The sequence below is a fragment of the Chenopodium album genome, chromosome 8 (assembly GCF_948465745.1).
Source record: "Chenopodium album chromosome 8, dcCheAlbu1.1, whole genome shotgun sequence".
NCBI lineage: Eukaryota > Viridiplantae > Streptophyta > Magnoliopsida > Caryophyllales > Amaranthaceae > Chenopodium > Chenopodium album.
Window position 1 is genome coordinate 65,160,342 of NC_137841.1, and position 13,076 is coordinate 65,173,417.

At 33.2% G+C, this 13,076-nt stretch overlaps 1 protein-coding gene across 3 annotated transcripts; it reads right to left on the reverse strand.

Annotated features, from left to right (window-relative positions):
- Positions 1-11,216: 11,216 nt before the first annotated feature.
- On the reverse strand, positions 11,217-12,603 carry LOC145556278 (translationally-controlled tumor protein homolog). 3 transcript variants are annotated; one of them, XR_014091823.1, is made up of 4 exons: positions 12,384-12,603; positions 12,028-12,111; positions 11,609-11,682; positions 11,217-11,505 (listed from the first exon to the last, which is right to left on the reverse strand). XR_014091823.1 is itself a non-coding variant. In XM_081617930.1 (4 exons), exons 1-4 carry the CDS (start codon positions 12,397-12,399, stop codon positions 11,422-11,424), a joined length of 225 nt encoding a protein of 74 aa, XP_081474056.1. In that variant the 5' UTR covers positions 12,400-12,603; the 3' UTR covers positions 11,217-11,421. The 3 variants fall into 3 exon arrangements, 1 of the variants encoding a protein (XP_081474056.1); XR_014091824.1 differs by having other exon boundaries at positions 12,028-12,167; XM_081617930.1 differs by having other exon boundaries at positions 12,061-12,111.
- Between the last annotated feature and the right edge of the window lie 473 nt (positions 12,604-13,076).

A 13,076-nucleotide genomic window follows, 5' to 3' on the forward strand; every position in this document is an offset into this window, starting at 1 on the left:
GGTAATAGCGTCGTATTTCAAGTTTGCAATATTATTAAACGTTGTAGTAGTTTTAATAAAGGTTACTATGTTAAAAATAAGGTTACTATGTTAAAAATAATGGTCACTATATTCAAAATAATGTCAGTTGCGTATGTATAATCCTCGGGTCCACAATAATATTATTGTGGACCAGGTCCACGCAAGTGTTTTTGCATAAGATATGATTTATTATGTATATCCAATTATCCGTATTAGCTTAGCTTTAAGTGATGTAACAATAATACTCTATCTTAATTTGTACTACGTAGATGATAAGGATAGACAATTAGTCTTACTACTACTCTTAATTATTGCTTTTGCTTTGTGATACACTTGCTTATTGGATAAAGTACACAAGTCACTTACTCAATTGTCCATTTTTTTCATTTTAAGTTGATTATAAATGTTGCCTATTGTAGAAATGTTTAAGTCGTGTTCTCTGGTTATAGGCTAAGTCGTGTTCTCTAGTTATAAGCTAATAAGTTTAGATAAGATTATATTATTCAAATAAGTTTCAATTAGTTTCAATAAAATCCAATAAGTTTTAAGCTGATTCAATAAGTTCAAATCAGATTGATAAATATAAATATAAATAAGAATTATGTACCTTGTACAAAAATAATTTATAATTTTAATTATGTAATCAGATTGAAAAGTTTTAGACATGTTCATATAATTTTTCTAGTTGATTATAACTTATAATATGAAATTTTAAAAATTAAAATTTAAAAAAAAAATTAAAAAAAAAAAAAAAAAAACGTAGTCTATCATCCTTAAATAAAAGTAGCACTATAGTATATATCATTACGTTTATTATTTACTCTTATAAAGTAGAACCAATTAGAAAGATTGACTTTCATTTTTTTTTTTTATCATTATATGGTTTGCTCACAAGTGTCTCTTTAGTGTTTCGGCATAATGTAGTTTAGCGTCTTTGTTTGTTTTGTTACTTTTGTATTTCAGTACTCTTTGACTTTCATTATTATTGTTATAGCCTATAGGTGCATCTACTAAATAGGAGGGAGTCTTAGATAGTCAATCACTTTGGATAATCATTTCTTTTTTTTTTTATTCACACTTATCATCACAATTAAAAGAGAGAATTCTACGAAGTAATAATCCTGTCTATAGTCAATCTATATCTATACTTAGTATTTAAAAATGCAAACCAAAAAAGACATATGTCACCATTCTATTGCACTTCCCTATCTTCTTCTTCAACTCAATGTGCCACATGTCGTTTTACATTTTTTATTTTTAATTATACAGTTTTTTTCTTTACTCTTTCATTAAACACTTCATCTTCATCTCCCCTCTTAAATTCAATCTTTTTTATTTTCTCTCTTTGATTTTAGTCTCTCCATCTTCTTTCTATTAAGTCTCATTTCAAATTAAAGTCTCAAAATTTTTATTTCTTTAATTTAATTATGGTTTTAGTTACATATTAAACTTATAATTATTTATTGGTATTTCCTCGCTCATCTCTCAATGCAATTTTCTATGAACAAGCCGTGCATTGCACGGGCCAGAAGGCTAGTTCATTTTTAATAATTCAACCTTTTGATTATTGTACAATAATTTAAGCTTTATACCCCATTCTTTTTTATTATGCCAAGTCACCAAGATGACCACTTATCTGATGAACCGAAAAAAAAAATTTGATATCTCCTCCTTAGGCTTCTTTCGGCCTTCCCCCAGCGCTGCCCACCTCCCCATGGCCACCTACTCCACCACAACCAACGGTAGCTGCAACTTGTCACAAGAAGCCACCTCTAAACCATCGCAAGCAGCCACCAATTACAACAACAACACTAATATCAATACATTCTTTAATGAGCTCCAATCCGATTTAAGTTAAAGATTTCAGGCGTGGGTTCGATAGCGGCCGCGCAACGATTGTATTGTGGGTGAGAATTTTCATGGGTTTTTGCGAGTTTGGGGTTTTTGTTGCCGGAATTAATGGGTGAACTCACTTCTACCAAACAAAACCAAAATTAGTTTAGTTATCAATCTATAGAAGGGAAATAATAGAAAAAGAAAAGGAGAGGAGAGGAGAGGAGAAAGGGAAAATAAAGGAAAGAGAATAGGGAAGATGTCGCTGGAGAGGAAGGGTCGACTGGATTCATGGAAAGGGGGGGGGGAGAAAGGGAAAAGAGAAAAAATTAAAAATCAAAAAATTAAAAGTTTTATAAAAATTTAAAAAAAACAAAAAAAAAACCAATCCCAACACAACACATGGCAAGGTAACTTGCTATTGTAGGTTGGTGATCGATTTGTCCTAATAAAAAAGAATGGGGCATAATGGTTGGATTATTCAAATCAATTTTTTTTTTTATGAATAATGTTATACATAGCCCTTAGGGCTATATATAAGCATTAAAAACACTCTTGAAAATTGTATAAAATTAGAAATTCATGACAAAAACACGCGTAAATTAGTGTAACCACTAGTAGAATAAACGTAATGGCAAGCGGTTCAAACCCCCTAATGGGAAGCGGTTTTGAACCGCATGCCAATTGGGGGGCTTGCCATTAGCCTTTTAAATGGCAAGCGGTTCAAAACCGCTTGCCATTTGTAATGAAAGGGCAGCGGTTTTGGCGCCAAACCGCTGCCCATTATGGGTATAAAAAATAAAAATAATTTTTTTTTTTTTTTAAAAAATTTCAATTAAATTGAAACACAAACATAATATATGCAAAAACATTAATATTTTTATTAATTAATTGTTGTAATATTACATTTTCATTAAAAAAAAATACAAGTATTAAAATGGATGCTGCTCTTGTTCACCAGTCGTGCACACCACCAGCCGCCACCACCAACCACCTTAACCCGTATCACCACCACCACCCTATCCCGATTCATCGTATCTTCCAAACAATAAATTGAAAAAATAAACAATAATAATTAACTTAATTTCAGATCTTTTGTGTAAAAAAAAAAAATTCAGATCTTAAATTATAAACAACAAAATTTTAAAGCTAAAAACTCGAAAATTATACACAAACATACCGGGTTCAGATCTTAAATTATAAACAACAAAATTTTAAAGCTAAAAACTCGAAAATTATACACAAACATGCCGGGTTCAGATCTTAAATTATACACAAACATAATATATGCAAAAACTCGAAAATTAGCTAAAAATTTAATGAAATACCGGAAAATCAAGTGAGATATGACTTGAGAAGCAGCGATATGAACCCTAACGCCGAGCCGGAAAACTGAACCCAAACGTTTTCTTCATTCTCGTCGCTGGGTACTCGGTGTTCGTCGCTCTTTGTTGTGGTGAGGCGTGAGAGAGGAAAGAAAGGAGGCTGAGAAAGGAGATAAGAGAAGAAAGAGAAGGAGATGGAGGAGAGAGATCTGAGGCGTGATGGAGGGGAGATAGAGGAGAGAGAGCGTGAAAATGAGAGGAGAGAGAAAAAATGAGGGGATAGAGAGGAGAGAGAGCGTGAAAATGAGGGGAAAGGGGACGGAGGAGAGAGAAGATGAGGCCGCGTGAGTGGGTTGTACTTTTCTAGGGTTTTTTTTACCAAATGGCAAGCGGTTCAATGCTCAAACCGCTTGTCATTTACATTTTGGTAAGCAGTTCATCCAAAACCGCTTGCCATTAGCATTTTGACAAGCGGTTCATCCAAAACCGCTTGCCATTTACATTTTGGCAAGCGGAATTCAATAACCGCTTGCCATTTGTGGCTGCCCATTAAGTTTATTCTACTAGTGAACTAGTGTGTTTTTGTCATGATTTTCTAAATTTATACAATTTTCAAGAGTATTTTTAATGCTTACATAAGGGCTATATATAACATTTTCCTTTTTTATTTACACTTATAATTACAACATGAATACAATTTATAAAGAAGTTACGTACGAATAACATGGATGTTTGTTATTAAAAAATGAACTAATTTTTAAGTATGCATATAGTTTGATTACATCAGATTGACTTTCATTTTTATATTTTGTTACTTAGTAATTTATGATGAAAGATATGTTATTATGATCTAACTTAGAAGGACTTGTTCTCTTCAAGTTAATTTAATTTCACTTCAGTTCAATTCCTAATATCCTAATTCAGTTCAGTTCAATAATTCAGAACAGGCCCTATGTATGTACGGGAAAATAAGAATAGAAATAATTTATTTAATTTTAATAATTTTTTAAATTTGTACATTGCACGTGCCTAATTTAATTAGTTGAGGCTAAAAGAAAATCAATTTTGGATTTCAAAATAAAAAGTCCTGATAGTTTCCGTATTCATAGGTTATAGCTTATTTTTAGAATGGATCGATATTAGTTATCTTATGCACTTTGATAGTTTCCGTATTTATAGACCAACAATGGTAGTAAACTAGTAGTATGCATTATTATATAGTTTATAGTGTATAGTGTATAAATAATTTTATAATCAATATACAGTAATATTATATGAATTAAAAGATTTTGCATTATCTTGTTTAGCATATAGTATAGGATACTAGGTTAGCTCCCGTGTCCTGCACGGTAATTTTCAATTAATATTTTTAAAATTAATACTATGTTGTAATTTCCAATAACTATTTTTAAAATTAACACTATATTAAAAAAAAATACTTTCGTATGTTATATTCATATCAATTGAATGGAGCAACAAAATTTGGCAAAAAAAAAAAAATCACACTAATAATAATCAACATGTGTCGGTCTTATAATAATCAACATGTGCCGGTCTTGGAAAGTTTTATTGAAGTATCCATAGTTAATTATAGTATAGTATTAATTGATTAATATTCTAGTCATAAATAATTCAAAGAAATATCAAAAGTTTCATTAGTTGATTTGATATGAGCATTTCATTGTTGAAGCTTGTAGCTTAGCTTCTATTAAGAAAATATATAATCTTATTGTAATAAATGTAGTGTGTACTATGTACGACATACATAATACATACATATATAATACGTACATATATAATGTATGTCTTTCCTAAAACAAATACTCCATCCGTCACAAATATGATAAGAATATTATTTTTTATTTTATTTTTTGCTTAATTTAAGTCATAGATGTAGGGAATTATAGGTACTACGCAACGGAAATAAACATGAATCATATTCATACAGTACCTAATCCCAAGATCTAATGCATAACACATAAAGAACATATAATCGTACCTTTGAAGCGTGATTCCACGTGCGATCGAGCAAGAACAATGGGAGATAAAGAACCTCAAGCGTGATTCCTCTACTTGGTCCACGGGCACAGATTAAGACCTCCACTAATGCTAGTTAGTTGCAATTGAACCCTTCAATTGACCTTCTATGGAGAAGTGCGAGCAACGAACCACCATGAACCACCACGAACCACCACACGCGCCACCAAGGTGGCCGGCCGTACGGACGAGGGGAGGAGAGAGAAAGCCGTGAGTTAAAGAGAGGAATTAGGGTCTTTGGGATTGGTTGCCTTGATGTCAAAATACACTGTGTGTGAATTATGACTGCTTACAAGCAACCCTAGGCATGGATCTTATTTATAGATCTCATCTCTAAATAAGAGCCCATGTCAAAAGCCCAAAACCTAATTCTCATCTAACTATGCTAGCCCAATCCATTTCATGATTAGTTAGTTGCTCATGAGGCCCATTAATGGGCCTCTTACTTGCTTAACCCAATACCCTTGTTGTGTGACCTCATAGGATCCATTCTAGTAGGCTTTGGACTATTTGACTAGCCCAAAGATCATTGATCATAGTCTAGCAACAGATAATGACGACCCAAAATAACGAACTTATTATCTCCATAATAGTGATCCTTGATATATCTAGTAATTGCACTTATCGAAGACACAATTCCTTCAATCTCCCACTTGTCTGAGACAAGTGCGCAATATTCAAATTCCTTAAGTCAATGTGTGTCGATTTGATAATATGATTGCATCTCATGTCGTGATCATATTAATCTACAAATCTTTTCTTGAAAACTGAGTTAGAATTACAAAACAAATGATTACTATGTAATCCATTTGAGCACGGCCATGCATTTTCTGAATTCTCCCTCTTTAAGGGGCCAAGACACATTCCTATTTAATAGGCAGACTCAATCCAATCTTGTGGCAACCAAGGCTCCCACTCAAATCATGAGGTAACCAGGAAACACCCTTTATAATCTCCAGTTACGGGAAGACGTTTGAATGTACACAGTTACATCAATCATTGAATGAAATCAATGTTCCACTCATGTCAAAGGAATCCACTAATATATCCGGAAGTTCTATACTTGAACTTCAAAGTAGGTCTATAGTTCGATCATGCATCATTCATGCATACCCATGTGATTGACCGAGCTTCACTACGCTCCTATAGCCCATGAAGCTGCGCTATCCAATCAATCTTACATGCTAGTCCAATTTATGAAATCATTTATGTCCACTTTAATGATTCCGAACTAGGAACTTAAATAATGTATGAATTTAGTTCACCTGTGGGGTTTCATTCACCAGGTTATTTAAATAAATTAACCTGATGAGTCCATCAATCCATAATTATTTTGGACATTTTATTTAATCTTGAAACCACGATTAAATAAGATTGAAACTTTGTTTCAATTGATAAACATAATTCTGCAAATGAATGTATTACACATGTAATTTGTTTTTCTCCAAAAACAAATACAATTTCTAATTACATCATTTGCCTCAATCCAGTTTCATTAGCATGTTTCTCATGCTTTGGAAATGGAAGGGGTTTAGTAAGTAGAGTTCATGAGACATTCTCATAAACATGAATTTTGCAATTTCTAAATTTTATAATCATATTCATCTCCATACATTAAGAATTTTCCTTCGCCCTTTTGCAAGGAACTTTGGAATTTCTAATTTGTATTCCAACGTTATATTGGATTTTGATTGAAATATATCATCACTTGTTCTTAAAACATGTGAATCAAATAGACGAGTATAGTCCATGACATGCATGATGCATCCTTTGCAAACTGCAGAAGGATCATCACTCAAGACCTTAATTTCATCAACCTTTCTCAAAGTATTGAATCATAAGCATTGTGCCATGTTACATGGGATTGAAACTCCTTTCAATATAATGTTGAACCTTATAAGAATCTTATCAATATAAGTTTCTTAACCAAACTCAAACATCCTTTGAGACCTATCTCTATAGAACCTGAATCCCAAATGTACTCATCTTCTTCTTCAAGGTTTTTCATACAAAATGCATTAGCCATCACTTGACCCTTCTCTATATTAGACCAAGAAGACTTCATAGCTCCCACTAAACATCTTGTACACACAAGACCTTTTCTTCATTTTACGAGAACATCAAACAATTTGATTAACTCAAAATTAAGAACACTAACTCCATGATGCTATGCATCCCTAGGATAATTGGATCTTCAAACTTTTGATTGTATCATATACAAATCTTCTTTCATGAAGAATTTCAATAAAGTGTTTTGAAGTCCATCTACCAAATCTTATAAGGTAGTAATCACTAAAATATCTTTAATAGATCTTTGCAACATGACTAATGTAAAGTTTTCGTCGTAGTCATAGTCATACTATGAATTAGTTGAATCCTTTAACAAGTCTTTGCTTACTTAGAAAACATTTTTCTTTCTTGTCTGTTTTGCTTATAATGAGTCTCACCCAATTAGGCAAATTATTCAAGTGTCATACACTTGCTTACAGACTTATAATCTATTTCAGATTTCCTGGTTTTTAAACCACTTGGAGTTATAACTTGTCAAATCATCTTTGTTACTTGCATAATCATCATGTTCCAAAATGAATGTTTTTAGAACTCTTAATCAATATGAAATCATATTTCTTTGATTAAGTTTTACATATGCTAGTCATCGTTGTGGGTTTGATGCAACAATTGAAACTCATACAACAACTTTTGTTTAGTTTTCAATGAGAAACGACAATAGAGGATGTGCACTTGGAATGTACTACCTTCGACACATGGTTATTATTCCCATTACACTTAATGAGACCACGCGTTGTCATTTGTAACATGAGGTGAATCATGCTCATATTGTTGCTTTGATTCAATTACTTCTCAAATTTCTTCAAGATTTTCGAATTCATTTTTCTTGAACTTTTCAAGGCTCTCGAACTTTTCGAGATTCTTACACTCCCACTTGCCTTTTTGAGGAGGCACATTTAGCATAGGGTGAACCAACCATGGTTTAAGCCATGTTTGTTTGTTGCTTTTTCTCAAACTCTTTCGAGATTTATACTACTCCCACTTGACCTTTTGGAACAATTTCCATAAGGGAACCTACTTGAGCAACAAACATTTTGTGCTGAGTATGATTTGTGTAGTAGTACCCTGTGCTCTGTATAGGAATTGATCGTGCATTAAACGATTTAATACAACTTTTATTCCTTGCTTCACATATGAAGCCTTTGCTACATTTGATTTGACTTATGTAGTTTGTTTAGTTTTGTAGCTTATCTTAAAAGTATATCCCTTGAACAATGGTTGGAAGATGGGTAATTTACATCCATTATCAAAATATATCTTATATAGATTGATAGCTCCCTTCATAAACACTTCACAAGGTTTTCTTTCGGAGTTTGTCGTAAAACGATTTCACAACTCTTGGATGTTCATTAAGGTCTTGGCTTAAATTCTCATTATTACGATCATATCACAATACTTTGAATGTGTTGCCAAGTATATGTCTTGACTTAAATTTTCACAATTACAATCATATTGTAATGTAATCATTATCTTGTCAAGTTGATACTAAACTTCATACTGAACATTTTGAACTTTTTAAAATTTTCACTCTTATGCTTCAACTAAGCACATGTGATCATATCACAAATGAAGTTTCATTGTCCGTCTCTAGCCTTTGAACCTTTGGTTTTCTTACATCGATATGTCACTAGGAAAAAAAACCACTTAGCCACCGGTTCAAAACCCCCCTAAGCCACCGGTTTTGAACCGGTGGTCATTTGGGGGGTGGCAATAACCCCAAGAAAGGCCACCGGTTCAAAACCGGTGGCAAAAATGATTATTGCCACCGGTTAACCGATGGTAATATTTATTATGGCCACCGGTTAACCGGTGGCAAAAACCCATTCCCGCTTTTTTTAAAGGGGTTTTTGGCACCGGTTCTGTTCATAACCGGTGGCAAAAATGGCCCAAAAAAATAAAAATAATTTTTTTTTTTTTTTTTTGCTTTTTTTCACATAAAATGATATATAAACACTAACATATATATATACTTACATATTTTCATTAAATAAAGGCTATAATATTACAATTTTGGTCCAAAAAACTTAAAAAAAAATACTAGTCACTGTTAAATACAAGCAAAGTCACACCAATGAAACAGCCTTGACGAGGCAGCAGCTGCAGCAGCCTTACGAGGCAGCAGCAACCTTGCGTATAGATAAAATCTTCCAATAGTCTTCGTATATTTTCTCTTTTGTCACCTCCTCTGACATTGATCTAGAATGCTCCACCATTCCAATCAAGCGATAAATGCAATTGTCCCTCTTTGTGGACCTGCAAGCTTGTTCAAGCAACAGATCTTAATATATACTTCGTATACAGTCCTTACTACACCACACTCACAATAAAGGTAGCATGATACAGAATGCATGCATATTGCAATAAACACAGCTAAGTAGAATTTACACACACAAACTGAAATTTCACTCTCTACATTCATATGGTTCACCCCACCCTCCTTTTCTTGTCCTAGATTGGGAAACTCCATTATTATGAACTTACATGACTGTCTAGTCAACACAAAAACCAAAAAAAAAAAAAGGAAAGGGAATAAAAAGTTGGCACCTCAAATTCAAACATGCTCATGAGGGAGTGTTCTATCTCTTTTAAAGTGCCAAGTATTTGTAGCACATAATTAAACATATATATATATCATAATATCAAAACCAGGCAGCAAGGGCAGTAAAAGCAAGTAGCTTAAATTAGCAATTAACACAAGTGCACCAAGAGAAATGCATATCATACTTAAGGATCCCTTCTTTCACCAAAACTCAAAATTAAGAAACATAAGACACATCGGCACCACATAGGCACATCACATCAGCATTGTATTTAGAAATAATCAAATCTCACAATCACACCACATAGGCATATCGCAGCAGCATCAATAATAATGCATAATAACAAAGAATCAATCACAACAGCAGAATACAAAAATATCATCATCAAATGTCAAAATTATCAGAAAACTAATTTGATTTTGACCCCTTACAATTAGCACCACAGAATATTTCCAATAAAAAGCAAATTCAACCATATATAACCAATCAAATACTCGAAGTAAGGCAAAATAAACATGATCCAGATCATATTAAAAAGCAACAATCTTTAAGCCTAAAATAAAACAAAACCAGGTAAATTCGACAGAATATGTAACACCCAAATCCTTTCATCCACAAATTTTATAATCAAAACACCAAAAACTTGCATCAAGATATAGAATACGAAAAAAAAAGCAGGATTAATTGTGAAATTTCAATTAATAGAACCTACAAAAATCAAAGATACAAATTTAATAGCAACTATAACAATCAAAGATACAAATTTAATAACATGCTACAACGACACATGCTAATAAAATCTACTTTTTTGTAGAATGATTGAAAAGCTACAATCATGAAGCACCGCGCACCAAAACCACTGATCAAACAAGCAATCGCAAACACCTAAATATTCAGAACTATAAACCTGACACATTGAATGGCAGGAGTACATGAATGGGAAGAGAAGAAAATATCTATATCCTCAAGACCAAACACACAAAAAAACACCACAACCCGAATGAACTCAAGTCGGTTGCAGGGGACCAAGTCGATCAACAGCATAATTTCAGTCCCAAACAGCAGCTATGCTTGCAAACTCAAACAAAAAGTTATAAAATCCCATATTTCTAAAACATAGAATATAAATGAGAATTCATCAAATCGTGAATTATGGAGAAAAATAACAAGAAAATACTTTCCATATTAAGCATTTCATTACCTAACACTCCAACTTTATCGTCTCCTAAAATCGACTCCTAATTCATCCAAATATCAATTAATAGCAACTAAAACAATCAAAGATACAAAATTTAATAATAAACTCTGGACAAATTTTCCCACATAAATTATATCAACAAATTGACAAAACAACATCAAATATCGAGATTTTTTCGAGATCTTTTTCAAATCCAAGTAGCAAAATCATCATCATTATTTCAAACAAAACAACCCCCTTAGACCTTGCATCAGATTTAGGATTTCAAACAAAACAAAGCCTGATTCAGAGACAACAGAGGAACATTAACAACAGATTTAAAATTCAGAACAGAATCCTTAGCTTGGTAACATCTGAGTGAATTCAACATATCTTCATACAACCCCCTTAGACATTACTATTTATTCCTTGAGACGTTTACCCATTTTTCAGCATAAGGGTTGGCACTAATGTTGACATCAACACCACCTTTAACAGTCCACTGCAAGTAGATAAACACATAATACCACATCAATTAGTTGCAAGCCCAGAAAACCATAATTCACAAACTTGCAAGAAATGAAAAGATTTGTACAGATTCATACCTTTCCATCTACGTCCCAAAGGCATCCATTGAAGAGTTCCTTGTAGGGGTATGAGTCAGACAAAAGCTCAACACCTAATAATTTCGAGTTTCGGATGAATCCATTAGATAACAATCAAACGAATACTATACACACAAACTATTGACAGATCTCACGAGCAAAAAACAGTACTTCAAAATTAAATTGTTCGACCAAAATTGAGTTCCTACGTATCTATTTCTTAAGAATTCAGTGATTTATAGACAAACCAAAATTCAACATTGATCACAAATATAAATCAAATCTCACGATAACAAACCTATATAAATATACATGATCAAAGACAAAATCGATAAGCCCCATATCAAGTTCAATTTTTTCTGTAATTAGGGACAGATTATCACGAAAATGCAGAAAAATTATTAAGAAACATCCGTTACCTCATCGTCATCAAACTCATTACCATACCCAACCTTCACATGGCCTCAATACCCGAGTTAAATCCCGTACCCAGGTTCGCTCCACTGCACATCAGTAATTTGAAAGCACAAAAACACAGATCTATATGGTGTTAAGAAATCTGACAATGAAATGTTGTCAAAATTCAGTAATTGCGAAGCTGCATGTAATTGAGAAAGGAATTGAACAATTTCTATGGAGTAATATTGAATTAAATCGAAATCCATAAAACCCTTGGTTTCCGAAAACATGAAATTGTAAATTTGACAAAAATGAAAACTCAAAAAACACGAAATAATGAAATTATTTACAGAGAAAAGAAGAAAAACGCACGAACCTTCAGGGAAAATCATTTCGCGAGGGGGAAACGACGAGAGGTGGGTTTGTATCAGCTCCTAGCGCCACTGCCGCCGTTGCTAGGACATGAATAGAGGGAAGCGGGAGGAATGGACGACAGCACGGTGGAGAGAGGAAAGAGAGAGAGAATAGGGAGATCTAGTTGAGGAGAGAGGAGGAAGAAGAGAGATAGAGAACGCGAGATAGAGGAAAGAGAAAGAGCTGAGAACGCGGAAAGAGAGAGAAAATAGAGGGGCGAATTTGTTTTTTATTATTGCCACGGGTTTTGAACCGGTGGCCTTAAAAACATATGCCACCGGTTCAGTTTGAACCGGTGGCAATTATAAAAAGCCTAGTCCCGCCCATTTTTTTCCCACCGGTTTTTAAAAACCGGTGGCCATGGCTCGGTGCCTTTTTGTATTTTTCTACTAGTGTGTATTCGACCTCGAGTTCACATCATCATTTCTCTAAATGGTGACTTAGTCAAAATTTCAAATTAGAATGATAATTACATATATCAATGGATTCATAATCCAATGATATTGAAAGTCCATCCCTTTGGATCTTTCGCATGCAATGTTCATTTTCATTCGAATTTTTGACATTTTAGAGACAATTTATATATAGAAATGATTTAATTTTTCTATCCATATAGAACTTTGAACCTACTTAGCAACTCAAAACACATTATGAC